General features: G+C 55.1%; 1 protein-coding gene across 1 annotated transcript in view; it reads left to right on the forward strand.

Annotated features, from left to right (window-relative positions):
• TMCC2 (transmembrane and coiled-coil domain family 2) overlaps window positions 1-24,476 on the forward strand; it is a 38,576-nt gene that overhangs the window by 5,693 nt on the left and 8,407 nt on the right. The window contains 2 exon segments of the mRNA XM_026480521.4: window positions 6,588-6,884; window positions 6,886-7,119. Coding sequence (XP_026336306.3) covers window positions 6,588-6,884; window positions 6,886-7,119 — 531 coding nt within the window.

A 24,476-nucleotide genomic window follows, 5' to 3' on the forward strand; every position in this document is an offset into this window, starting at 1 on the left:
AGGGGCTTTGTGGGCCCAGGGTTCTACTTGACTAGAATGTAGTTGTTGTCCCAGCCCTGTACGTCGTCAGGGACAGTGCAGGGGCGGCAGGAATGCTGAGCTGGCCTGGGGTTTACCCCACAGCACCTAATGCGCGGAGGGCAGGGGGTCCTGAGCCCCAAGGTTGCTCCACTCCCACCCCCTCTGCCTTCGGTAATATTCGGAGCGGCTGTGTATGTGGGCTCCGGAGAAACTGGTGACCGATGGGAAAGCGTGTGGCAAAGGCAGCTGTCCGTCCCCCTGCCTCATATGGGGCTCTAGATGAATTCGTGCCCTCGTGGTTCTGGTGGGAACTGTCTTGCAGGCTCCGTATTTACAGGATGTGTTTCTTTTCGTGTATCTAACTGTCCTTAGCAGCCAATCCCATGAACAGCACTGTCTCCCTCTCCCTCAAAAAGGAATTGAAGCATCAGCTAAGACCTGAATTTTGGGTGTAAGTTAAAAAAAAAAAAAAAAGTGTGTCAGGAGCTGGGGAAAAGAAAGCTCAGGTGGCTTCCCTGTGGTAATTTTGGAGGCCGACTCAAAATTCCTCTCTGTTTTCATCTCTCCTCTAAGAAATAGCCTCTCCCTTTGAAATCCTCACAGACCAGGAGGGTGCGTTCTTAGAAGGAGGCCAGGACTGGACAAGGTCCACCTTTATCAGCCAAACACTTAAGCCTGTCTCCAAGTTGAGAAGTTAGAGCAAAGCGGTTGAGGGACGGCAGGTATGTTTTGCGGTTGTGTGGGAAAAGCAGTATTTGACTTTTCAAATCAAATGGCTGAAGGCCTCCTTATTCCATCTGAGTTAACCGAGTCATGTACACCCTGGAAAACAAAGCTGGCTTGTGAGCCCGTGAGCTGTGTGTGAAGACAGTGAACGCACTCAGGCTCCTGGGTCTCTGTTCCCCTCCTTCCAAGCCAGCTTGGTCTTGGCACTGGGATGGCATAGGCTAAGATAAGGCTTTGGACTGCAGGAGGAGGGATCTGGCTTAGACACAAGACAAAGCTGTCTGAGCATTTTGTATGTCTGGGAAAGGTCGTGGTCTGAGGATTAAATCCTTTTTAGGAGGGTTTTGTAGGCTCGGATATTTTCTGCTCAGAAAATACATAATTATGCCGCAATCGCCAGGTAATATTAGGGACACGAAGATAGAGGTAATATAACTCCTGCCGTCCGTTCGCTCATAGCCTCATGGAAGATTCTGCCCATAGCAGGTGAAAGTTGGGTAACAGCGTGCGAGAGCACTCAGAGCCGTGTCACAAGGCACATGAGTAATGGCGAGGTGAGTGGTGCAGGTAATGAGCTCTCTGGAGCTCAGAGCAGGGCAGTGAGACCTGGTCAGGGATGGCTTCATGGAGGGGGCAGGGAGGGAAGGGTGGGGAGGCACCCCAAGAGGCACACAGGTAACTTTTTAGATCTTCTGTGCTGGTATATGTGGAGTCAGTTCTGCCTAGAGACCCGGGGGATGCGGCCGCCTTCCCAGACTTGCATTGGCACGGGGCAGAATTCTCTAAGCGATGAAGGAAGGAGGAAATAAAATAAAATTGAGAAGGGGGAAATCCTTTGCCCCTGGGTTGAGATCTGTTTGTTTTTTTAAGTGTCAGCTGTGATGCTGGGGAAGAAAAAAGTGATTCGAAAAATCTTTCATCACTGTGTCTCTAACAGAAAGGCCAGGCAGGCCGGAACACTGGCAGCTTCTCACTTCTCTCCAGCATCATGCTCGTGGATGCCAGACCTGGGGCCAGGGTTCCTCTCCCGCTCCAGCCCCAGGCTCCCCACCCCAAACTCTTTAGGGCAACCGGAGACTTCCACAATCCACTTTGTATCCCGAGAGTAGGACTCTGTGGGTTTTGACAGCGATTAGCTCTCTAATGCTGGCCCTGTTTCCATAGAGACCCTATAAATAGAGGAACGTTGGCGACCTAGGCTTGCTAAGGCTCACGGTGACCCAGTCACCCCACTGAACCCTCGCAGCCGACGCTGTGGTGGGGCAGAGGGAGTTCCGAACCCAGGTGGGAGGAAGGGATGTGCGGTGAACTGTCAGGTTGGGGTAATTAGCCGTAGGTTAGTGTGACTTGTTCAGAGCCTCGCAGCTTTTCTGGGAGTTAAGAACACGGGGACCTGTAGGAATTAGAAGCCGCTTTCGGCTATTTTTAACCAGATGGTGCCAAAGACAGTGTACCCCGAAGCAGTTTACTTCTGACCTCACGCAGCTGCGTTGGCAGATTTTGAGGCGCACTTCCCCTTTGGGGGATCCACACCCAGGGAGGAAAACGGATGAAGCCTAACTGCTTAGAGACCACAGCCTTCTCAGGAAGGCTCTTTCAGAAATCATCCAGTTCACCCTTTCTTCTTGAGAGGATGATGGCACCCCAAGCACAGGGGGTCCTCTCCGCCCTGAAAAATAGTTCCAGGGGAGGGGACAGCAAATGCCCTGGGGCTTCGGCACCTGCCCCGTGACGCCCTCCTTTCTGGCTAACTCCCGGCTTCCGGGCAGCTCCGGGATCGTTCTCCCGTGTTCTAATACATCGGGAGAACTCTGTTTATGTCTCACCCCTAACTCCGAAACATCTCAGCTCTCTTCTAGTACATGGCTTCGTTTGGCCACCAGAATGGTTTCTGGCAGCTGGGGAAAAGCAAAAGTCAGTGTGGAAAAGCCAGTGACATTTCGTAGCTGGAACCTGTGAGTCAGAGCAGGTGGTGCTTTCTGCTGCGTCGGTGGCCAAGTTCCCTGAAGCTAGTCACCATGGTTTTCCTCATTTCCAAAACTTGTGGCTGGTTGTGTGTATGTAGTGAGTTGTTGGTTTTAGTTTTAGTTTTTGTTTTTGTTTTTTTGAACACTTACTTACCACGATATGTCAAAAGTCCTTCACCGTCTCTTCTCTGACACCTGCAGAAGCAGCCCGGCTCCCGTGTCACCCAGCTTTCTGGCCTGGCACTTTGTAAGTGAGGGAAAACCCCTTCATTTGGAGCAACACCCCCATCCCATTATTCTTTGACTTCCTTTTTGTTCTTCCCTTCATGTCTCCTGCAGACTTTAGCAGGCTCCTCGGTGCTGCTGGGGCAAAGGTCCTGCGGTCATCCAGCCGCCCTCCGTGGCTTTCCTTCACCTGCAGAACAGATGGGGAAGGTGTGAACTGAAGGCCCACGTGGTCAAAGCCCTTACCCACATCCTACAATGTAGCATGGGCAGATCGCCCACCACCGTCGGGGGACCCCTCTCCCCCCGGCCCAGGCGTTTTGGGTTTGTTTTATTCCTGCCCATGAGACTGTTCTGGGATGCCCGTAAATGCTGCATCTGTTTTATTTATATTTTATTTTTTTACACTTTTTTACTGCATCTGCTTTAGTCTTGGAATCAATGTGTGAGCCAGTGAAGGTAAATTAGACCGGAGTTTGGAGGCTTGGCTGTGTAGCGTGGATGAGCCACTGTGCTGTGCTGAGCCTCAGTTTTTTTGTCTGTAAAATGGAGACTCTGACACTAGTCCCGTCCTCCCTCCTGGGGTTAGGCGAGCATCAGGTTCGCATGACCACATAAATTGGAAAGCGCTTTGAAAAATGCTGTATGATTTTAAAATAAACCGACCAAGGATTTGAGGATTCCAGGCAATAGGGCCGAGAGTGGCAGCTGCTGGCCGCAGCACCTCTGTCTGTTTCCCGGGGCCCAGGAGGAGGAAATGGCTCTGAGCTCTGGGAAACTCGAGGGGAGTCTTTTGAGGCGAACCGAGCAGATTTAGAAGGTGGGCCTCGGAGTTGGAGAAGCTGGGTCAGAAGTGGTCGGGAGCAGACAAAGAGACCGGGAATGGAATGCTAGAAGGACACCGTGTAATATGGAATGCGACTGTTTGGCCGGAGCAGCTGGGCAAATGCCAGAGCCAGCTGGCCCCATCCGTGATGCCTGGAGGGAGGTCTGGTATCGGCTTGGGCCAGAGGAGGAAGGAGGGTCCTGGCCATTCCTGGCCTGGAGGCCGCAGGATCTGGCCATTTCCAAGTCGATGGCAGAGTATGCCCCCCAGTCCGTCTGCCCTGCCCCTGTTGGCTCTGCCCGGAGCAGATGCAGGTGGGCCTCCTGGCCCGGCCTCGGGTGGCCCCGCGGGGATGGTTCCTCCCGCGGGAGAGCCTGGCACGGAGGAGCCTAACGTCGCCGGGGCTGCCCCAGAATTAAATTCTTGAGAAGGAGTGGTGGTAGCCTTCATTTCCTCATCGAAAAGTAGAAATGTCGCTACTGTTGCTTTTATTAGCGTCTGGGGAAATCAAGTAAGATAATGGAGAAGGAAAAACACCTTGAAAACCGTAAACCGTGAGTCCGTGGCGAGTTGCACTGAGGTGACATATCCGGTCTGTGAAATGGGTGATGGAAGGGCCCTGCCTACTTCGGGGATGGTGGGGAGACGCCAATGAGGCCGAAAACGAAAATCCTAGATTTTACACAAATACACGGTAGTGTAGTTCCCGACAGCCAGACGTCAGCGCAGCCGCTCCAGCAATCCGGAGGCGTAACGGCGCGAGCTGGGTCAGCTCCTTCGGATCGAAACGTGGGGTTTTCTTCTTGGTTTCTGCGTGGTCTGTGTTCTGCTCTGTGAGTTTGTTTCTAGAAAAAAAGAAAATTCAGTCCATGGAACTCTTTGAACTTTTTTTTTTAAGATTTTATTTCTTTACTTGAAAGAGAGAGGGAGCACGAGTAGGGGGGCGTGGCAGAGGGAGAGGGAGAAGCAGGCTTCCCGCCGAGCAGGGAGCCCGATGCCCATCGCAAGGCCCTGGGATCATGACCTGAGCTGAAGGCAGACACTTCACTGACTGAGCCACCCAGGCGCCCCGTCTCTTCGAACCGTTTTTTAAAAATGAGTTTGTCTCATGAGATTATGGGTCATTCCTCACAGACAAAGACCTGCTATGGCCCCCCGAGCCCCACACGGCGGGGTTCTGAGTTTCCCTCTTAGGACTTACAGAGCGTGGGTTCTCACCTGGTCCCGCACATCCCAGTCCCCCTTTGGCTCCGAAGCTGTCTGCCTGGGGCTCGGCCTGGCCCAATCAGCCAGCCCCTGACCGACGCTGTCTGCAGTTAGACCACATGCTGTCTCGCCCTGGCCTGAGCGGTCCTGCCTGGGAGCAGCAGAGCTGAGAGGGAAGGCCGGGGCCAGGGCAGCGCTGGGCTCTGTGGCCTAAGCGGTTTGCTCCAATCTGAGGGGAAAGACACTCATTTAGAAACCACAGTCTAAAGAAGTGGTCACATTACCGAGCATGCTACAAGACATGCCCGTAGAAGTAAAGTTTATTATTTATTATTTATGTTTGCCAGTTTATTATAAAGGGTATTCTAAAGGATACGGATGACCAGCCAGATGGAGAGGTACCTGGGACGAGGTGCGGAAGGGTCCTGAGGGCAGGAGCTTCTGTCCTGATGGAACTAGGGTGCACCACCATCCTGGCGTGTGGAAGTGTTCACCAACCTGGAAGCTCCAGTAAAGGTTATTTTATTGCCAACTATTTCAGAAATGAGACTCGGTGCATCATATGGCTCTTGATCTCAAGGTTGTGAGTTCGAGCCCCACGTGGGGTATAGAGATTACCTGAAAAGAATACAATTTTTTAAAAAAAGGAATCGGATTGGCTACGCATAACAGAAGATCGTACTAGAGTTCTGTAGACAAAGATAGGTTTATTTCTTTCATGCATCCAGAATCACAAGCTAGGCACTCACAACTGCTTTGGTGGCACCACAGGGCTATCACGTTCCCAAGCCTGTCGCTTGCGGCTCTCCCGTGTACGTGCAGCCCTTCATCACCATGCCGGTCATCTTGTGTTTGCAGGATGGCTGCTGCAGGTCCAGACGTTACGTCTACATTCCAGACGGGAGGAAGTAGGAAGGGCGAGGATCTTCATCGGGAAAGCAAGTGTTGCTAGAAACTCTCACCTTGTTTTTCATTGGCTAAAGCTGTCATGTGGCTACTCCTAGCTGCAAGGGAGTGTGATGAAGGAAGAATTTTAGCAAGGTGCATGAAGGCCAGGCAGTTTGGTTGGTAAGAAAGGGGAACAAATATACAGTAGGCGCTTAGCTGTGTCTGCTGCAGTAGTATGGCCCTGATTTTCTCAGAGGGCGTTGCGTCTCTGGAAATGGTTGCCTGGTGGTCTGAGAGAGCCAGTACAGCTTGAAGGAGCACCTAACTTAGAGGGAGGGACCGGAAGGTGGTGGTGGGGGGATCAGTCCAGACGGATACAACCCCTGGGAGCCAAGTGCTACTGGTGTGTGCCACCGAGCCCCAGGCTAGCCACAGGACATCATGCCCAGTAACCCTGAACCATGTATTGGTTGCGAATGTCCTGTGGGGGGTTGTGGGGGGTACACTTCTTTGGGACTACAAGAGGAGTGGGTCAGGGCGTACCACCTTCCTGCAAGGTGCGCTTTTAGGCATGACAGGCCATTTGCAGGGTTCTTCCAGATTCAGACGGCTGTAGTAGCTCCAGCGGTCTCCCAAGAACAGACCCTCTCCCCACCCAGCTCTGTCCTCACCAACTGGGCATTCCAGAGTGTTCCACTCACCACCGTTCTTCATCTCTCCCCCTTAAGAAAATCCAGCAGCTCTCCGAGGGCTCCATGTTTGGCCACGGCCTGAAGCACCTGTTCCACAGCCGGCGCCGGTCACGGGAGAGGGAGCATCAGACGTCTCAGGATTCCCCGCAGCAGCAGCAGGGCATGTCCGACCATGACTCCCCGGACGAGAAGGAGCGCTCCCCGGAGATGCACCGAGTCTCCTACGCCATGTCCCTGCACGACCTGCCCGCGCGGCCCACCGCCTTCAACCGCGTGCTGCAGCAGATCCGCTCCCGGCCCTCGATCAAGCGGGGCGCCAGCCTGCACAGCAGCGGCGGGGGGTGGCGGCGGGGGCGGCAGCCGGCGCACCAAGAGCAGCTCCCTGGAGCCCCAGCGCGGCAGCCCCCACCTGCTGCGCAAGGCCCCCCAGGACAGCAGCCTGGCCGCCATCCTGCACCAGCACCAGTGCCGCCCCCGCTCGTCCTCCACCACCGACACGGCCCTGCTGCTGGCCGACGGGGGCAACGTGTACCTCCTGGCCGAGGAGGCCGAGGGCAGCGGCGACAAGGTGAGGTGGGGCGCAGTGGAGGAGGGGTCCTCAGAGGCCAGAGCCGGCCGCGGAGGGGCCTCTGGACCCTGGGGATACTGAGGTAGGGGCCCTGCCTGGCGGGTACCCAGACCCTGCCTGCCCATAGACCTCTCTGCCCTGTTGTGGGAGTCAAAGGTAGGACTGCACCCAAAGCAAGGCAGGATCCCCAAATGGCTCATTTCTGTTGGTTTCAGGGTTTTTCAAAATTATAGTTGGCTCGGGCGGGTCTGAATTCCGGCTTGTTTACCTTAAACATGCTATCGAGAAGCCGTGGGTGCAGTTGGTTAAGAGCATAGACTAGCACCAACCCTGGCTCTGGCACTTGCTAGCTGCACCAGTCACTTAACCTCTGTGTACCTCAGTTTCCCCAATTGAAAATGAGGATGATAAGAGTCAGTTGCTGTAGGATCAAATGGGTTCATATTTGTATAGATGCTTGGCATGGAGCCCGGCACAGGATCATTATTATTATTATTGCCAACCAAAGAAAATAGGCGAGGAATCCATGAAGGGTTGTTTTGGTAAGGAGAACATCTCATTCGGCACTTCCTGAATTTCTGTCTTCATTCCTTTATTCACATGACAAGTACTTATCGAACACTTGTTATGTGCTGTGACACTGAGCAAGATGAAGGGACTGTGTTCACGCAGCTTACTGAGCAGAGGGGAGGCAGGCGGGTGGATGGACAGAATAGGGTGATAAGGTTTTAATAGAGGCTATCCCCGGAGGCTTTGGGGGACAGGAGGAGGGGAGGGCAGTTGGCAAAGACCTTCTAGAGGAAGCCATTGAGTTGAATCTTGAAGGAGTATCATTTAGCCAGGGAAGAACGAGGGGGAGGGGAGGAGAAGGAGGGTGTAGCATGTACGGAAGCCGGCTAGCTGGTGCAGGGGGCTCCAGGCTTCACCGTGGTCGGAGCATCCGGCTCTGTTGGGAGCTGACAGGTAGGCAGAGCCCGGATCACAAGGGTAGTGTGAAGCCGTCCATGGGTGTTAGGCAGGCAGCTGGGGGGAGGTGGTCCCTCTGGATCTCAGTGTAGGACTGGGAAGATAGACTGGGAAGGGGGCAGGAGTGGAGTCAAGGAAACTGTTTTTGGAGCTACCAGAGGATTCTACGCTGCAGTGAGGATGGAAAGGAGACAAATTCAGAAGGCCTTTCCAAGTTGGACTCAAGAGACCAGTGAGAAAGTGGAGAGGAAGACAAAGGAAGGGAAAGAGTAGAGGATGATTCCAGGGCTTCTGGCTCACCAGCTTGAGGGATGGGGCATCCTCTAGTTGAGGAAACATGGGAGTGGGAGCAGGTTTTGGAAGGCAAGTGATGAGTTCACTTTCGGACATGTTGAGTTGCAGGTGCTTTTGGGGGCTATCCAGTTAAAGAGCACCAGCTGGCAGTCGGGTTCGTGGGGGAGAGGGCTGGACTTGGGCTGGCGCTCTAGGAGTCAGCACTGAGCCTGAACTCATGGCATGTGTTGAGTGAGCAGGAGGCCAAGGACGGATCCAACATATACGGGACAGAGCAGCCAGACACGTAGGAGTCGTCCTGGAGAGAGGTGATGCCGAAGCAAAAGGAGGAAGGAGTTTGCAGGAGGACAGAAGTACTCAACAGAGTGAACTGTAGCGAGAGTGACAGGTCACATCGGAAACGTATATAGGCAGTCGCAAGCAGTGGGGGCCATTGGTCACGAACAAGAAACCCGTTTCAGTGGCTCGAGGAGATGGTGGCAGTGGGGGCAGCATGCATGGCTCATCTGGGAGAAAGGATGGCAGTCCTGGGTTGGGGCATTGTGGGTTCTGTTGATTTTTAAAGATGGGTGGGGAGAGCTACGGATCACAGAGGGCCTCGCCAACAAGGGAAAGGTCTTCTGACTTTTTTCCCAAGTGAGACGGGAAGTCATTAGAAGGTTTTTGTACAGATATGTGACACCTCTTAAGAAGATCACTGTAGGGGCGCCTGGGTGACTCAGTCGGTTAAGCGTCTGCCTTCGGCTCAGATCATGATCCCAACATCCTGGGATCGAGCCCCGCATCGGGCTCCCTGCTCATTGGAGAACCTGCTTCTCCCTCACCCTCTGCCAGTCCCCCTGCTTATACACACACACTCTCTCTCAAATAAATAAATAAATAAATAAAATCTTAAAAAAAGAAGAAGAAGATTACTGTGGCTGCTGTGTGGAGAACAGGCTGTGAGCCAGGGTGCGAACCTGGAGTCCAGCTAGGAAGCTACTGGAATCCCCCAGGCATGAAGCAGTGGTGGCTTGCAGCTGAGTGGGCGTGGTGGAGGTGGGAAGAGGGGCTGGATCCCGGATTTGCTTCCGAGCTCGAGTTACACCCATCTCTGATGGATGTGGAGCATGACAGAAAGGAAGCAGGCGAAGGTGGCACATGGGTTTTTGGCCTGGCAGCTGGAAAGAAAAAATTGCCATTAATTGAGTTGGGAAAACAGGCAGATGGAACAGATATCTGGCAGGGGCCATGGGGGGTTGGGGGTGGGGCAGAAATCGGAGCGAGGTTTTGGACGGGTTATGTTGGAGATGGCTCTTCGACATGCACGTGGAAATGGCAAAGAAGCAGTCAGATGTGTGAGCGTGGAGTCTTGGGGAGAGATCCAGGCTGGAGGCATACATTTGGGAACTGTCAGTGTACGGACAGGATTTAAAACGATGGCACTGGAAGATTTGCAAGCATAGTTTCAGCTGTGGAGAGTGTGCTCCAAGAGTGAGATCTGCTTCTGTTGGCTGAAAGGCCTTGTGGAGTGGAGACCAGAGGGGCCCAGCAGAATGAACCGAGTTATCAGCTTGTAGTGAGCAATGCTCTGTGTGCAACTGCAGCCCGGCCCACCTCTCCACCTCTTCAAAGTCAGTGAAAACACTTTTTTTTTTTTAATAATTAATTTTTTTAAAGATTTTGTTTATTTGACAGAGAGAGAGACAGCGAGAGAAGGAACACAAACAGGGGGAGTGGGAGAGGAAGAAGCAGGCTTCCTGCTGAGCAGGGAGCCCAATGCAGGGCTCGATCCCAGGATCCCGGGATCATGACCTGAGCCAAAGGCAGATGCTTAACTGACTAGCCACCCAGGCGCCCCAATGAAAACACTTTAAGAATCAAACTAGAACGATCCTGTCACGCAAGGGTCCCTGGGACCACAGCTGCTTTATGAGGAGGGAGGATGTGAACATTGTATTCTCCGGCTGCCTGAGCAGTCGGAGCGGGTGGGTGGCGGGCACTGCTGGGAGCTGGTGAAGGCTTGTTGGTGTTTGCTGATGGGGAGCGCAGGGGGCTTGGGGCTCGGGGGAGGCACACTGGTGGGGAGCCTCTCCCCAGGCTTTTGCCTGTGGCTGGTGCTTGGTCTTCACATTGCCCTCAGACAGCCGGGGTTTTCCTCTTGCTGCTGGTGAAAGACCGGGGCCGGATACTCTTGGGTGAGCTGCAGGAAAGGATGGTTCTCTGGGTTCAGGGTGGTCCCTGGGGGAAAGGGTGGTTCCTGTGATTGTCTTCGATCCCTGTTTAGAACTTCCAGCTTTCCCAAACCCTGCCGCATTATTGCCTGGTTAGTAGCCTCCCCGTGAAGCTGCCAGATCGGGCGCTGTGTCTGTTTTCCAGCTGAAGAGACAGGCCTAGAGGAATCAGGACACTGCTTGCCTCAGGGCACCCGGCCACTTCCTGGCAGAGAGGAGACTGGATCCCACATTCTAGCATGTTCACCAGGCCAAACAGATGTGAAGTCACCAAAAGCACTAGGGACCCTTTTATGCAGGATCCACAGGGCGTGGGTTTGCCTCGGCTCAAGAGGGTGACATCGTGGCTTGGTTGCCATTCCCCCTTCAGTTACACAGCTTTCCTGTCCTCTAACTGTCCCGCCAGGGATAGGCAAGGCCCTGGGCGGCTCCTGAGGAGGAAAGGGGTCTTCTGGCCATCAGGAAAGCCTGCTCTGGCCGCTGCCTCCCCCAGACCCGGAGGCCATTGGTCGGTGTGAGATGCTCTGGTGGTTCCACCCCAGTCTCTGGGCATGAATAGAAGGTATTCTTCTCTCTAGTAAACACAGCTCCCCACATGCTCTCTGCAAGCTCACTGGTGATTACTAGCATCTATTTTTAATTCATAAGCCTCCCCCACTACCCACACCCCTTGCCATTGTTTGGAACTCACCAGCTGGCTTTGGGACCAGAGCGGCCCTGGCGGGGGTTGAGTTACTGGAACAGCCTGGAGGCAGCTCTAGTTCCTCAGCTGTCGTGGAGAGGCTCACCCAGCCGCCACCCCAAGAGAGCAGAGGACCTGGGGTGCAGCAGGGGGACAGATAGGGGCTCACAGTCCTGGGAAGCAACTCAGCCTTGGTGACATCATTGGGCTGTTGTTCGTCCCCTCCAGATCCACTGAGCTGTTTTTGACACCGTGCCTTAAATGATTTCCCCTTAAAAGCAAAAAAAAAAAAAAAAAAAAAAAAAAAATGCCCATCTCTGCCCCACGTCCTGCTTTGTACCATTTGTGGAGCACTGAGCAAGATAGTTTTTCTCTCTACCTTATAGCTATAAAGTGGGAAAAAAATTGTCACCATTTGTTGGAGGACTGGGGCACTCGCAGGTGCATAGAGAATGCAGGTGACATCTGCGTTCTCCATCTGTGTGCAGTGCGTCCTTCACCTCTGGGAATCCTGGGTTCTGGGGCTGCAGCAGGAACCACTGGGTGCAGGCACCATGGGGTTGGGCCTCCTGGTTCCCTGGCAGATGAGGAAGATGAGTTCCCCCTCTCTCTCCCTCTCTCTGGCTCTCTCCCTCCCTCCCTCCCTCTCTCCTTCTTTCTCTGTCTCTTTTTGCTGAGCAGCATTTCCTAGAAAATGTGTACTCGCATTTCACGGAGGAAAATGTGAACTCTTCCTGTCCTGCCTTCATTTCCTGCTCCCGGCCTTTCAGGGAGTGCATTAGCCCCTGGCGGGGTCAGAGGCTTATATTCCCTTTTCCTCATTTCTTCCACATCTGGTTTGGTCATTGCTTCCCTCTTGGCCTTAGTCAAAACTTTCCCCCAGCTGTTGCCCCACTTCCCACACCCCTGCTGAGCTTCTGCAAGGTGCCCCCGGCTGGAGGGCCTCAGGAGAGGGATGGTGGGGGAACGCTGGGTTTATGGTCAGCTCTGCCAGGCTGGCACCCGACCTTGCTCTGGTTGCCCTTCCCCTTCTGTATGGTATGGTTGGTGCACTCTGAGGACAAGGAGGCGTAGGTGGTAGGAGCCTGGAGCTCACAGAGGGTGTACGGGATAGCCTTAGGAGACCAGTATGGACGTGCTCCGTGGCAGGACTTTTACTGACAGGCCAGCCTGCTGCCCCTGCTGAACCAGGACAGGAGGGGTGGGAGAGGGTCAGGTGCACCCAGTGAGGTGCAGAGGGTGGAGGGATCATGTCATGACTGGATACTTCCTGTGGCCTCGGGGAGGTCTTATCTCCGGGCTCCAGGCAGGGAAACCAGTGATGTTCAGCTCACCACCCAAACCAGAGCAGACTCTGGACATCCTGTTCCTCAGTAGACTCCTCCACCAGACTTATTTGACAACAAGATTTCTTCTCCGCCTTGGCATAAATAAGCACCTCTGTTTACGCCGAGGGATGGCCCGTGAGGGGCCACCCTTAGCCCTAGGTGCTTGCCAAGAAGACCGATGTTGGCAGGTGCCAAGGGGCCCTAGTTTATTTATGTCTGAAAGCCTGCTGGGTCACAGATGGGTGGGGCTGCTCTGCTGAGAGAGGGTTTTCAAATCATGGCCCCTCAGGAGCTGGGGGAGGCCACACCATTCATCTGTGGGGCCTCCTCATATGTCTGAGTTTGTAGGCCAGAGAACATGGGTGGCCGAAGAGACCCTGCTCTAAGGTCCAGCTGGGTCCCTCGGCCTGTCTACACAAATACATCCACCTTCAGAGCCATGTGGCACTCTGCCCGCTGAGTTGTTCCTGTACACACTCGGGTCTGTGCCAGCCAGAGTTCACACCCAATTGCTGGAGAGGACAGCCACCTTCTCTGTTCCCTGCCGCCACCCATCCCATCCCCTCTTCCCTTCTCTTCACTGCATGGAAAGGCTCCTCAGGTGGAGGGAGAACCAGAGGCAGCCAGCCCAGCGGCCTCTGAAGAGACTCTTGAGGCCGTGCCCATGCCACCAGCTGCTCGCCAGGCCATGGCGGGACAGCTCAATGATTTGCCCTGAACCTTTGTTCCCTGTCTCAGTGATTCAAAGACCCTATTTGCCAGGGTCCTTCGGGCCCCACACAGCAGTCTATCTTGTGGTACCTGGCAAATCAAGGGGTTCTTCCTTTAGCCTGAGTTCCTCATGTTCAGGTAAAGCCCCTTGCCTTGTAGGGGTCCTGTCCAGGCAGAAGAGGGGCTAAAAGGTGAGGACTCTATCCCTTACCTAAATCTCCGATCCCAGAGATCATGAGCTACAGCCTTCTCTTTTCAAATAGGATCGTGGGCTCAATTAGTTGTCCCAGGAGGCTTCTAGAATTAGCCTTTTTTCATCTTTTCCCTACTGACATCCATGACTTTCTTTCTAGATGGAAAGTTCCCACTGTTCTCCAGATTAGCCCTGGTTTCTGAAAGTATGGAATTCTGGGGGTGGGTGGTGAAGTTAGATCATGTCCAAGTTACCTAATAAGACCCAGTGTCTTGCATTTCATTTGCATTTTCAACCCTCTTAGCTCAGGTGAAAAACTTGTGGGAGACCCTGTGTGCAGCCCCTGGGGACCGAGTGGACACCAGCCCAGACACAGGTGCTCAGCCTCTTCCCTTGAGATCCTCAGGCCCCTCAGGTACACCCCAGTGGAAGGTGTGCTCAAAGTTTGGGCATGAGCCCCACACCAGGGCCAGTAACAGTCAGCGGCAACAGGAGCTGTCTGTCACCTGGTTCCAGACGGTGAGGAGCCAGCACTGGTGATGTGGGCATGGGTCATGGGAGCTGGCACAGGTCTCCCCAGCCACCGCGCACATTCCTGCCTGGATCCACCACATCCCTGAGATGTGAAACATGACCCTGGTCCCTTCTGGTGCCAGGTGAGGCAATGGAAATATGGTATCGTTAACCTGATCCCCTCTGCTTCCTCTTCTTTCTTCTCATGGGCAGTCTGGGCTTTCTCTGTGTATACCCTGCAGGGCAGAGGGCTCTGAGACAGAAGCAGGGGTGAATCCACACACCCTACTGCATTCCTGCTAGGCTCCAGGAACCAAGGGCTCTCCCCTGCCCTGCAGTGTGGGGGCTGGAGGCAATGAATGATGTTTCTGGGTACAGTAGCCTTGTCCGACCTTCCTCTCTCTCTCTCCAGGTGCTAGGATGTCTGACTGTTCTCGCCCCCCCACCCCCAGCCCCTGTTTTCCACATCCTCCAGAGGCTGACTCTCGTGCTTCTGCTTCTGTTGTCCTCTTGGACCTTCACCCCGGTCTGGATTTGGGCAGTTCTCACGGCATCCTTTTCCATCTCTCCAGCTAGCCCACTTCTGGGACCCCAGAGCTGGGCCGGTATCCAGGGCTAGTGAATAATTCAGCATGCTCAGCAGAAGCTCAGATCCAAAGCGATACCGTGACCTCCTTCGGGTGGCTGGAAAGACAAGCACTCTGTAATCTTAACTTCATTATATAAGGTTTCTTCACGGCCCAAGCAGCAGCTTCAGACCCAAATATGGTCTGGGCCCCATGCCCGTGTCCTGACTTCTCAGGGGAGCCGGGGCATGGTGGCAGGCGCTTAGGACTCGCTGCTCATGTCCCCCTGAGCCCGGCTGGCTTCGGCACGCAATGGAGCAGCATGTCGCAGCTTGCAGAGCACTGTCACAACCATTCCTCATCTAATCAGAGCAGCTCCTGGGAAGTGAGGAGCCCTGGCGTCAGCAGGACACCCCAAGAGTTCTGCATTTCAGTCCTGTGCTTTTAGAAAAGAATCATTCTAAATTCTTCTTGGCAAATAGAGTTGGGGGGGGGGGAGTGTTCTGCTTTCCTAAAAACTGTCCAAAAAGGAGATGCTACGTCTCCTCCGGGTCACTTTCTTCTGGACCTGTCCCCAGTGTCCCCAGCCACCCAGGAGATGGAGTGGCTATGAAACGGTCATCTTTTTCTACCCACCCGACACCAATTTTGATTTTCCTAAAAGCGGCCAAGATGAGTGGTTCTCGCCACTGCCTGGCACCTGGCTCACGGCTGTGCCTGTGGAGGGCTTCCTGCAGGAGGGTCCACAGCATCAGCTGGGCAAAGGAGCGGCAGGTAGGAGAGATGACCTCCTCCCTCCCTGGAAGCAGCTGGAAGGTGGCGTAGGCATGCTGGTCGTCCCCCAGCCTTCCCTCTGGCCTTTGCTGCCTGCTCTTCATGCTCACGGGGCCAAGCCTCTGCACCCGCTCCTAGGAAACATGCCCACCTTGGTTGCTGTAGTGCATCCCGAAGACTGGGAGCCTTCCTCCCCTCCCGCCTTTCCCCAGGGAAAAAGCAGGGCTCACTATGGTAACACGAGTTTGTAAGAAAATGCGCCTTCTGGTAGGGTGGGCAAGTGAGTGTTAGGGGAGGAACTCGGAATGCTGACCCCGTCCCCAAGCCCCATTTCTAAGGGGTAGAGAAGCAGCAGCCTCCCACGGAGGGATCCTAACTGAGAGATTTTCACAGCGCACCTGGAGCCTGAGATTTTGAAGGCCTCACCTTCTATTCTGAGCTACTAAATTGAGCTGTCTTTAGCTCCTAAAGCCGATGGCTTCTCAGGTTTCCCATCCTTCAGAATATGTAGTTTGTGCTCTTTTTTTTTTTTCCCCCAAGAGAAAGAAGAGTAAGTAGGAAGATGAAAGGGGAAGGGGCTGAGGAACCATAACGGGGGCAAAGGAAGACACCAGAAAAATGGCGTACTTGGAGTGTTAGGGAAAGAAGGGGCCTGGCTTGAGAATTCCGAAGAGAGTCTAAACCAAGGGGAGCCCAGCAGAGGAGAGGCCGGGGCCCTGTTTGGTCCATGCAGTGTCCCCTCCCAGGACGGCACCAGCCCATCTCTCACCCCGGACTCAGACTAACTAGGAAAGTGGAGAGTGCCTGCCAGAGACACCTGCCCCAGCCCAGCTGCGGGGTCCTGTGTGCAGGAGCCACAGGGACTGCCCAGCTTGGCTGACGTGGGGCCTGCATCTTGGCCAGCCAGAGGGCTATGGGGCCGGCCAGGACTTACCAGCAGGTACACGTGGTGGCATCCACCCAGCAGCACCTTCTCTTTGCAGAAGGAGGTTAGTTCTGGGACTTGTGTCCTTCCCAAGCCCAGTGCTTGAGTGCCCTGGGCAGCCCTTCCACATCTGCCTGCCGTTCTCCACTTGGCTTCAGACGGCAGCTGTTTTTCTGGCTCTTTCTGGCCCAGGCCCCGTCTCCCAGGTACCTCGTGGAGCGACTGTGGTGCGTGTGTGCGTGAGGGCCTCCACGCTAGTCATCTTGTTCAGTGGAAGCTACGACGTGTCAGGCGTGTTCCCATTTGATCTTCACTGCAGCCCGGGAGTTCAGGATCCTATGTACCATTTTGCAGCCAGGAAAACTGAGGCTCAGCTACAGAGCGTCTCCAGGGCTGGACTCATTCACCCTCTAGCCTCCTGCCTCCTGATGCCCCGGGTCTCATTCCTGAAGGCCTCTTCCTCCAGGCTACTCCTGTGTGGGTCCTGCTGCCTCCTCCTGCGTTGCCCTGCGCTGTACAGGGCCTGTGGAGGCCGCATAGCTAGGGAGCGGCAGGGGGAGGATTTAGGGCAGGCCTCGGGCCCCAGGCCCTCTGCTGTGCCACCGAGAGGCTTAGCCATCCCTCACGGAGCCCAGCCTTGGTGAGTCTTCCTGTGATGCATTCCCCTTCAGCCAGGGCTTCCCAGGCTCCCCTGCTCTCCAAACACGTCTCCCATTGCACTTGGGGGACGCTGAGCCTCAGGGCCTGTGCGAACTTGACCGAGGTCCCAGAGCGAGTGTGGAACTCGGACCCAAATCCAGGGCTCACATCACCTTTCCTACCACACCGGGACGCCTCAGGCTCCCTGCTCCCCACCCCCAGGGCAGGAAGTTCTGTGTCCTTGGCGGGTCTGGGAACATTTCATACGTGTAAAGACAAGAACAGACTCTAGAGGAAAAGGGATCTCTCTCCTTCTGGCTTGCCTGGCAGAAGTCCCCCGGATTCCTGTTTGTTCCTTTTCTCTTAGCAGACTGTTGGTTCACCCCTGCGCTCCACCCCCCTTTTTCCTGCTGTTCAGTTATTGTGCGGATGGGTGGGTTGTCCCCGGAGCCGAGAAGCTGAACCCTCCCGTGAGGGAGACGCCGGATGCCTGTGCACGGTGACTCTCCTCTGGGTCTTCTTGGTGGTGCGATGTGTTTTGCAGGAACCTCTTTCTGGTGCTTCTGAGCCTTCACGGTCCTGGGCAGTCCAGGGAGTGAGAGCTCATGAGAGAGCTCCAGAGCTTAGCGTCCCCGGCCCCAGCCCCAGCTCTGGCCTCCTGCCGGCACGGCCGCCTTCTGCTCTGCCTGTAGGGAAAGGTTACAGATCTTAGCTTGGCGGAGTCTAGAAAGGAGGGAGGCAGGGGAGAGATGTGTGTGTTTGTTTGTTTGTTTTTAATTGTTCCATTTACGCAACAAACCTTTTTTGAAGTACTTCTAGGCATAATGCTGAATCTGACTTGATACATGACATACAAAAATGAGGCCTTTAAAATTATGGCTTGTTTGGTGGGTTGTGGATGTTTTCCAACCAAAATTTCTGAAGTAGTTAGAACACTTTTACAGGGCATCTGGCTGGCTTGGTTGGTGGAGCGTGCGTCTCTTGGTCTCAGGGCTGTGAGTCTGAGCCCCACATTGGGTGTAGAGATGATTTAAAAATAAAATCTTTAAAAAAAAAAAACAAAACACTTTTGGAGTGAGAAATACTGGGGAAAAAATCAGTAAGAGCTGCTATGGATTTAGGAAAAGGTAAAGGTTTTTGATGATAATTTTGAAGTAACCAAAATGTTATTATCTAGACTGTGTTAAGAATGCGTGCGAAAACATGCTTTTAAAAATTTTGGTTCCAGTACGCTTTGCCTTAGGCATCATTTTATAGGATTGTCATTAGTTCTGGAAGGAGAGGGATGTCTTTGTACGAGCAGACCAGCTTGTGTCTGTGGCCACGTAGGACAGAGCCGCAGTAGGTCCACTGCTGGTTGCAGCTCGAGGAGGTAGGGCATTTGGTCATTGTGCATATGGAGGAAGGGTCCGTCCTCTGTTGGGCACAGTGAAAGGCTCGGATACATTTAAGATGTGGTTCCTGCCTTCCTAGGGGAAGTAAGACCTAAGGCCTATTTACACATAACCATTATGCAAGAGGAACTGTGCACAATGCCAAAGCATAAAGTAAAAATCGAGGGATTTTTGCAGACATCGGGAGCTGCTGGAAGTGTTCCCTGACCGCACATGGCTGAGCTGGCCCCCAGAAAATGGGACCTGTGTGATGGGCTTTTGCTAGGTTCCTGTCGTCACAAACTCCAAGTCATCGGCCACCATTAATGTGTGTAAGGTTTCTGTGAGGCCAGGGTGTGGGGACTCCTGCTTTTGGTGTTTTTGGCTGCGTGCCCTGGCATTGCGCCCCAGAGATAGCCCTGGGCCCTCCTTATCTCTTTGCACCTTCTTGGGACCACCCTACCACGTGTGGACTCTCAGTATTTAAGCCCTGAGTCCCTCGCTGGCTCAAGTAGGTGCAAGGTCCGTGCCTTTTGGTGATTCTACTTCGGAAGCCTCCCTGAGAGCCCCAGCCTGGCCCTGAACCCTGCAGGCCATCCAGCCCGCTCACAGCGTGCTCTCCTCAACTGTGGCCCTCTGACCCCCTCTGCTGGCCGCTCACAGGATTTCCTGCTGGGAGTGTCAAGATGAGGTCCAAGGAGGAAGGGACTGCTGTGAGTTTGCCGGCTGTGTTTGATCTTGGGTGTTTTCACCTGGGCCATGCTGGGGGGTGTTGGGGATGGGGTGGAGAGGAGAGAGCGGAATGGGGAGCAGAAGGCAGCGAAGTAGTTGCAGTGGTATCCGAGCAGAGTGGATTCGTGGAAGAAAATCAGAGCAGAGGAGTCCTGTGGGTGAGGCTGGCTGAGTTCTGACTCCCCCAGGGAGTTCTTGGCGAGGGAGGGTGCCTTGGGAGTGATGATGCCGCGCGCCAGTGAGCAGAGCAGCAGGGAGAGAGAGGTAAAGGGCTCCAGGCTGAGCTTGCTGTGTTAGGATCTGACAAGCAGTCGCCTCCAGGCTCTAGCCTTTTTGGCTTTCGAGACCCCTCCATCCTGGAAGCCTGGCTAGGAGCCCTACTTCCATTAGAAGGTGAAGAGAGGGAGTCCATGGGACCATGACTGTATGAGAAGGGCTTCCGATGGGGGAAGCATGCATGATGGGAGGGGATGAGCAGAGTGCCCGTCTAGGTGGATGAGTGATGCAGGCACATGTGTCCCCATGTGCTGCCCTGCCCCCACCAGGGCTGGAGTTGCTGCCTGTCACACCTGGGGGTCCTCATGCACACTGAACTCACCGTGGCAACAGCTGGCCTTGGGGGTGGGTAGAAAAGGGCAGGGGGGCACCTCATCAGAGCTGGGTCTACCCGCTCAGTGATCCTGCCTGTCTCCTCCCAGATGGGAAGGAGCAGCCTGTGAGCCCCAGGGGAGGGGAAATCTCCCAGAGCAATCCACCCCTAATCCCCAGGCTGGGCCTCAGGCCGGAGATGGCGGCCGCAGAGCCTGGGAGCTTGGGCGCACCTGCTCGCAGAGCCCGGCTTCCCTTGGCAAGCCCTGTGCTGCCCAGGGACTGTGACCCTGGGGGCCCGGCCCAGCCTGGGGAAAGCTGGAGCCTCAGAGGTCCTGGCACCCCGTCACCAGCACGGCTTCGGGAAACGGTACCCACACAGGTGAGGCCCCTGGTGGGTGGGAGGAGAGACGTTCACCGGGCAGGGTTGGGAGAAAGCCAGGTGGCTCATGCTCACCCTCTGGTGTCTCAAGGTGTGGCCCCCTCTCTCCATTACAGAGAACTCTTTGTGAGCGGGAGAAGGGAGGAGGGGGTGAACACCGGCCTCCAGGCTTAGCCTGAGGCGTGTCAGGAGGGCCCCTGGGGTCGGGTCAGGGGGTCTTGTGTGGGACCATGGCTGAACCCTAGTACAGATGCCTCTAGAAACCGGTTGCCATGGGTGACTCCTCTTGGAGCCAGGGGAGGTGATGTGAAATGAAGTGGGAGGCGCGTGCCTGGTTGCGATCACGTCTGTCTACAGAGAAACATTAACAGGGAGAGAGGGGCGTGAAGGTCCCATGAGCACCGACCCCAGGTGGACGTGGGGAGTCCAGAAGGAGCAAAGTGCTGGGTGCCTGGAGCTTTTGGAGAATTTGCAAGATGGGGAATGGAGGAGGCCCCAAGGCAGGAGGGTAGCTCCGGGCCGACCCGGGACCCAGCGGGTGTGAGGAGGCAGAAGAGTGTGCAGGACATTTGTGTGGAGAAGGGCGTCGTTGTCAGCAGGGCAGGGGGAGGGTATGGATTTGACCAGAACCAGTGGGTGGGCCTGGCAGAAGGGACGGGAAGCCGAGGGCTAGGGGAGAGAGAGAAGAGGCTGGCCCTGAGGGCCAGCGGGGAGAGGGCACCTGGAGGTGGCAGGCAGAGGCTGAGGGAAGCCTCCACTGCAGTGCCTGGCTGCTGTGAGATCACACGTGCTGTCCCCAAGGAAGAGCGAGCGCATTTCCTCGTCTGTGCTCCGAGCCCTCAAATCCCTTGTTGCAGCACACAATTCCTGGTAAAGCCGCTGAGGCCATGCCGTGCCAGCAAGGAAGGGGCACTGCGGGAAGAGCCAGGGCCCTCAGGCTCCTGCCCCTTGAATCCCCCTTGTGGTGGCTGGGGCCGCGCTGCAGGAGTTCTTCACCCCACTGTACCCCAGTGAACAGACCTGGGGGGCCCCCCATGTGTACCCCATTAAGTGCCTCAGCATGTGCCTCCCTGCCCTCCGGAGAAAAGCTGCTTAGGCTCCCAGGCACCGGTGGAACTGCCGGGTGGGCCGGTACCGTCCCCACCCCCTGTCTCCTGCGCCTTTCCCACATGGGGTGCCTGGGTCAGCTGGGATGGTGTGTCCAGAGCTGGGACTGGGCGACTGCAAACTGCCATCCCATCCTCACCAGGCAGAGAAAGAGCCAGCGGCCCCAAAGGCTGTACCTGCCGATTTGGGAGGGGGGGGCCGCCCCTGACTCTAGGACCAGGGGTTGGGATCACATATCCAGCTCTGGCTGGAATCTCAGGTTGGTGTGGGAGACGTCAGGTCCCCTTCCTCTCCGCTTCCCCATCAGGTCAGACTGCCTCTTTGGGCAGAAGGATGTTAGCTGGTCCTCAATGTCCCTTTCCGTCCTGCCCCTGGCTTGTCTCCCTTTCCCTCTGGGGACTGGGAGGAAAAGGGAATCCGAGTGTTCTCCCTCCTGAGAGGGGTGCTCAGATCAGAGCCCCGGGGCCAGAAGTCAGCAGATGGGAGCATCTCTGCTGAGTCACCATGGGCCCCACAGCCCCCTTCACACTTGCCTTCTAGGCTCTTAGCCACCGGATGCCCAGGCCTGCTCAGGAGCAGCATTCTGCCTAGATCTCAGCCTGCTTGGCCAGACTCACAGACCCTCTTGTTCCCACCCTGGGAGGGAGCCCAAAGGCCCCGTGTCCCAGGGTGGCAGGGGCTGCCTGCTCTCCTAAAGGGAAACATAGAAGCTCTAGGGCTCTTCTCGTCCCCTCCCTTCTCTCTCTCTCTCCGTTTTTTTTTTTTTTTTTTTTTTTTGTCTAAGGGTGACCTTAGTGTTGGCTTTCCGATCCCTGAGCAGAGAGCTACGACAGGAAGTCCTCATCTTCTGGGGCAACCTGCCCTGGGGCCCCTAACAGCAGTACTTTGTAAATCCCGGAAGGCGCTCTTGTCCCCTGGGGCGGGGAGTCTGGCTGGGAGCCCCCTGCGGTCTTGTGGGGACCTGGGGTTACAGGTGTGGGGCACACACTCCTTCCAAGTCGTGCTTGTCGGTACGGTTCCCCTTGAAGAATGCTTCGTGTATTTAGTCCTTTGCTGGAGAAATAGAACCACGGTCCCGTCTCACAATAGCTGGTCCCGTCTCCTCCATGCACGGAGTTTTATGAAGCCCCGGGTGCTTTCCGCCCCTGTAGTGTGTACCGTGTGCTCCTGGCCTCAGGGATCCGGGTGGCCGGACTGGTTGGTGTGCAGGAGGGGGAGCCGTTGCCCCACGTCTGGACCCAGGTTAACAGAGGACGTGAGCTCAGGCCTGGGAGGAGCTGGGAGCCCCCGGAGGCCCACAGGAGCCCCACAGGAGCCGGGGCCTGGGAGCTCCTGTGATCTGGCAGCGTGCCTAATCCGGCTTCGTTCAGAATTGCCGGAAGGGGGCAGGGAGGAGAGTCCACGGCTCTGTGAGGCCATGTGGTGGGGGTGCTTCCAGGTGCAGGAAGCAGGGAGAGGAAGAGAGAAAGTTGCACCCTGGACGCTTCAGACAACATCCCATCTCTGGCTCTTCCAGAACATTCACCAGGACTTCTTGGACCTCAGTCACTGTTTAGAACAAGGTCTATGACCTCAGCCCTGGCTGGTAGGTACTGTGAGCGGGGAGCATGGCGCGGCCTCCCGGGGATGGAATGGCATCGTGGAAGGAAGCATGGCCCTCCCTCCACCATTCTCCCCTTGTAAGAACTTGCCTGGCCCGTGCACAGGGATTCATCTTGGGGTCAGGTGCCTTAGGAGAGAGGGGTGGGGAGGCCATGGTGCTGGGGCCGCAACTCCAGGTGTGGTGCTGGCCGTGGGGCATGGACAGAGTGGCGTGAGGCTCTGTGACGGTTTCGAGAGAGGAGCGGTAATAGTAGCCCACTCACTGCCATGTTCCAGCTGGGGACCCAGGGAGTGTCCACCCCACAGTGACCAGGGCTTGAGTGATCTGGACCCAGCCCCAGGACAGGGGTTTGAGAGTGAGTTAGAAAGAGCTTCTGCTCTGTTGAAATGAGACTGTAAGATGAAGACCCCAGGTACCCTCCCGCAGGCCCCCCTCTGATAGGACATTAGTTGGAGCTGTGGCCAGACCCAGCAGGTTGGAGGACCCCTCGCCTTCCACATCCTGGTTTGTAATCACCACCTCTGTCTAGTTCCAGAAGATGGTCATCACCCCCAAAGGAAAGGCAGACCTGTGAAGCAGCCACTGCCCGCTCCTCCCCTGCCCCCAGCCCCTGGCCACTGCTAGTCTGCCTTCTATCTCTTTGGATTTAAGCATTCTGGACATTTCATATATATGGAATCCTTGTACGTGACCTTTTGTGTCTGGTTTCTTTTGCTTGGTGTGATGTTCTCAAAGTTCATCCATCTTGTAGTACGTATTGGTGGTGCTTCATTTCTTTTATGGCCAAATAATATTCCGCTCTATGGATGTACCAGTTTGGTTGGCCCATTCATCGGCTAATGGCCGTCTGAGTTGTGTCCACCCTTCGGCTATTGTGAGAAGTGCCGCTGTGAGCATCTGTGTATAAGCACTTGTTTGAACACCCATTTTTATTTATTAAAATATTTTAATTTTTATATTTTTTAAAGATTTATTTGATTTTATTATTTTTTTAAGATTTTATTTATTTATTGGAAAGAGAGCGTGCATGAGCAGGGGGGAGGGACAGAGGGAGAAGCAGGCTTCCTGCTGAGCAGGGAGCCTGATGCGGGGCTCGATCCCAGGTGGGATCATGACCTGAGCTGAAGGCAGACACTTAACCAACCGAGCCACTCAGGCACTTCAAGATTTATTCATTTTAGAGAAAGAGAGAGTGTGCAGGCAGGGGAGGGGCAGGGACAGAGGGAGAGTCTCAAGCAGACTCCGCACTGAGCGCGGAGCCTGACGCCAGGCTCGATCTCACGACCCTGAGATTACGACCCGAGCCGAAACCAAGAGTTGGACTTTTAACCGACTGCGCCACCCAGGCGCCCCTGAACACCCATTTTTGATTCCTTTGGGTGTAGACCCAGAAGTGGAATTGGGGGATCATGTGGCAGACCTATGTGTAACTGACTGAGGGACCCCCAAGCTACTTCCCCCTGCGGCGGCTTTACGTTCCCCCCAGCAAGGTGTGAGGGCTCTAGTTTCTCCACATCGTCGCCGACACTTGTTATTTTCCTTTGAAACATGACAGCCACGTGAGCGAGTGTGAAGTATCCATTTATGTTTGGTTTTGAGCACCTGCTGGCTGCCCTGAGATCGTGCTGTGATCGTGGCTTTCCTTCCGTGTCTGATTTCATCCTCCTGACAGCCCTTTGAGGGCCGTGGAATCACCTCCCTTTTCCAGATGAGAAAGTGGAGTCCCAGAAGAGTTCATGACATTTCCAAGGGCACACAGCACGTGAGG

The sequence above is a fragment of the Ursus arctos genome, unplaced genomic scaffold, assembly GCF_023065955.2.
Source record: "Ursus arctos isolate Adak ecotype North America unplaced genomic scaffold, UrsArc2.0 scaffold_2, whole genome shotgun sequence".
Lineage (NCBI taxonomy): Eukaryota > Metazoa > Chordata > Mammalia > Carnivora > Ursidae > Ursus > Ursus arctos.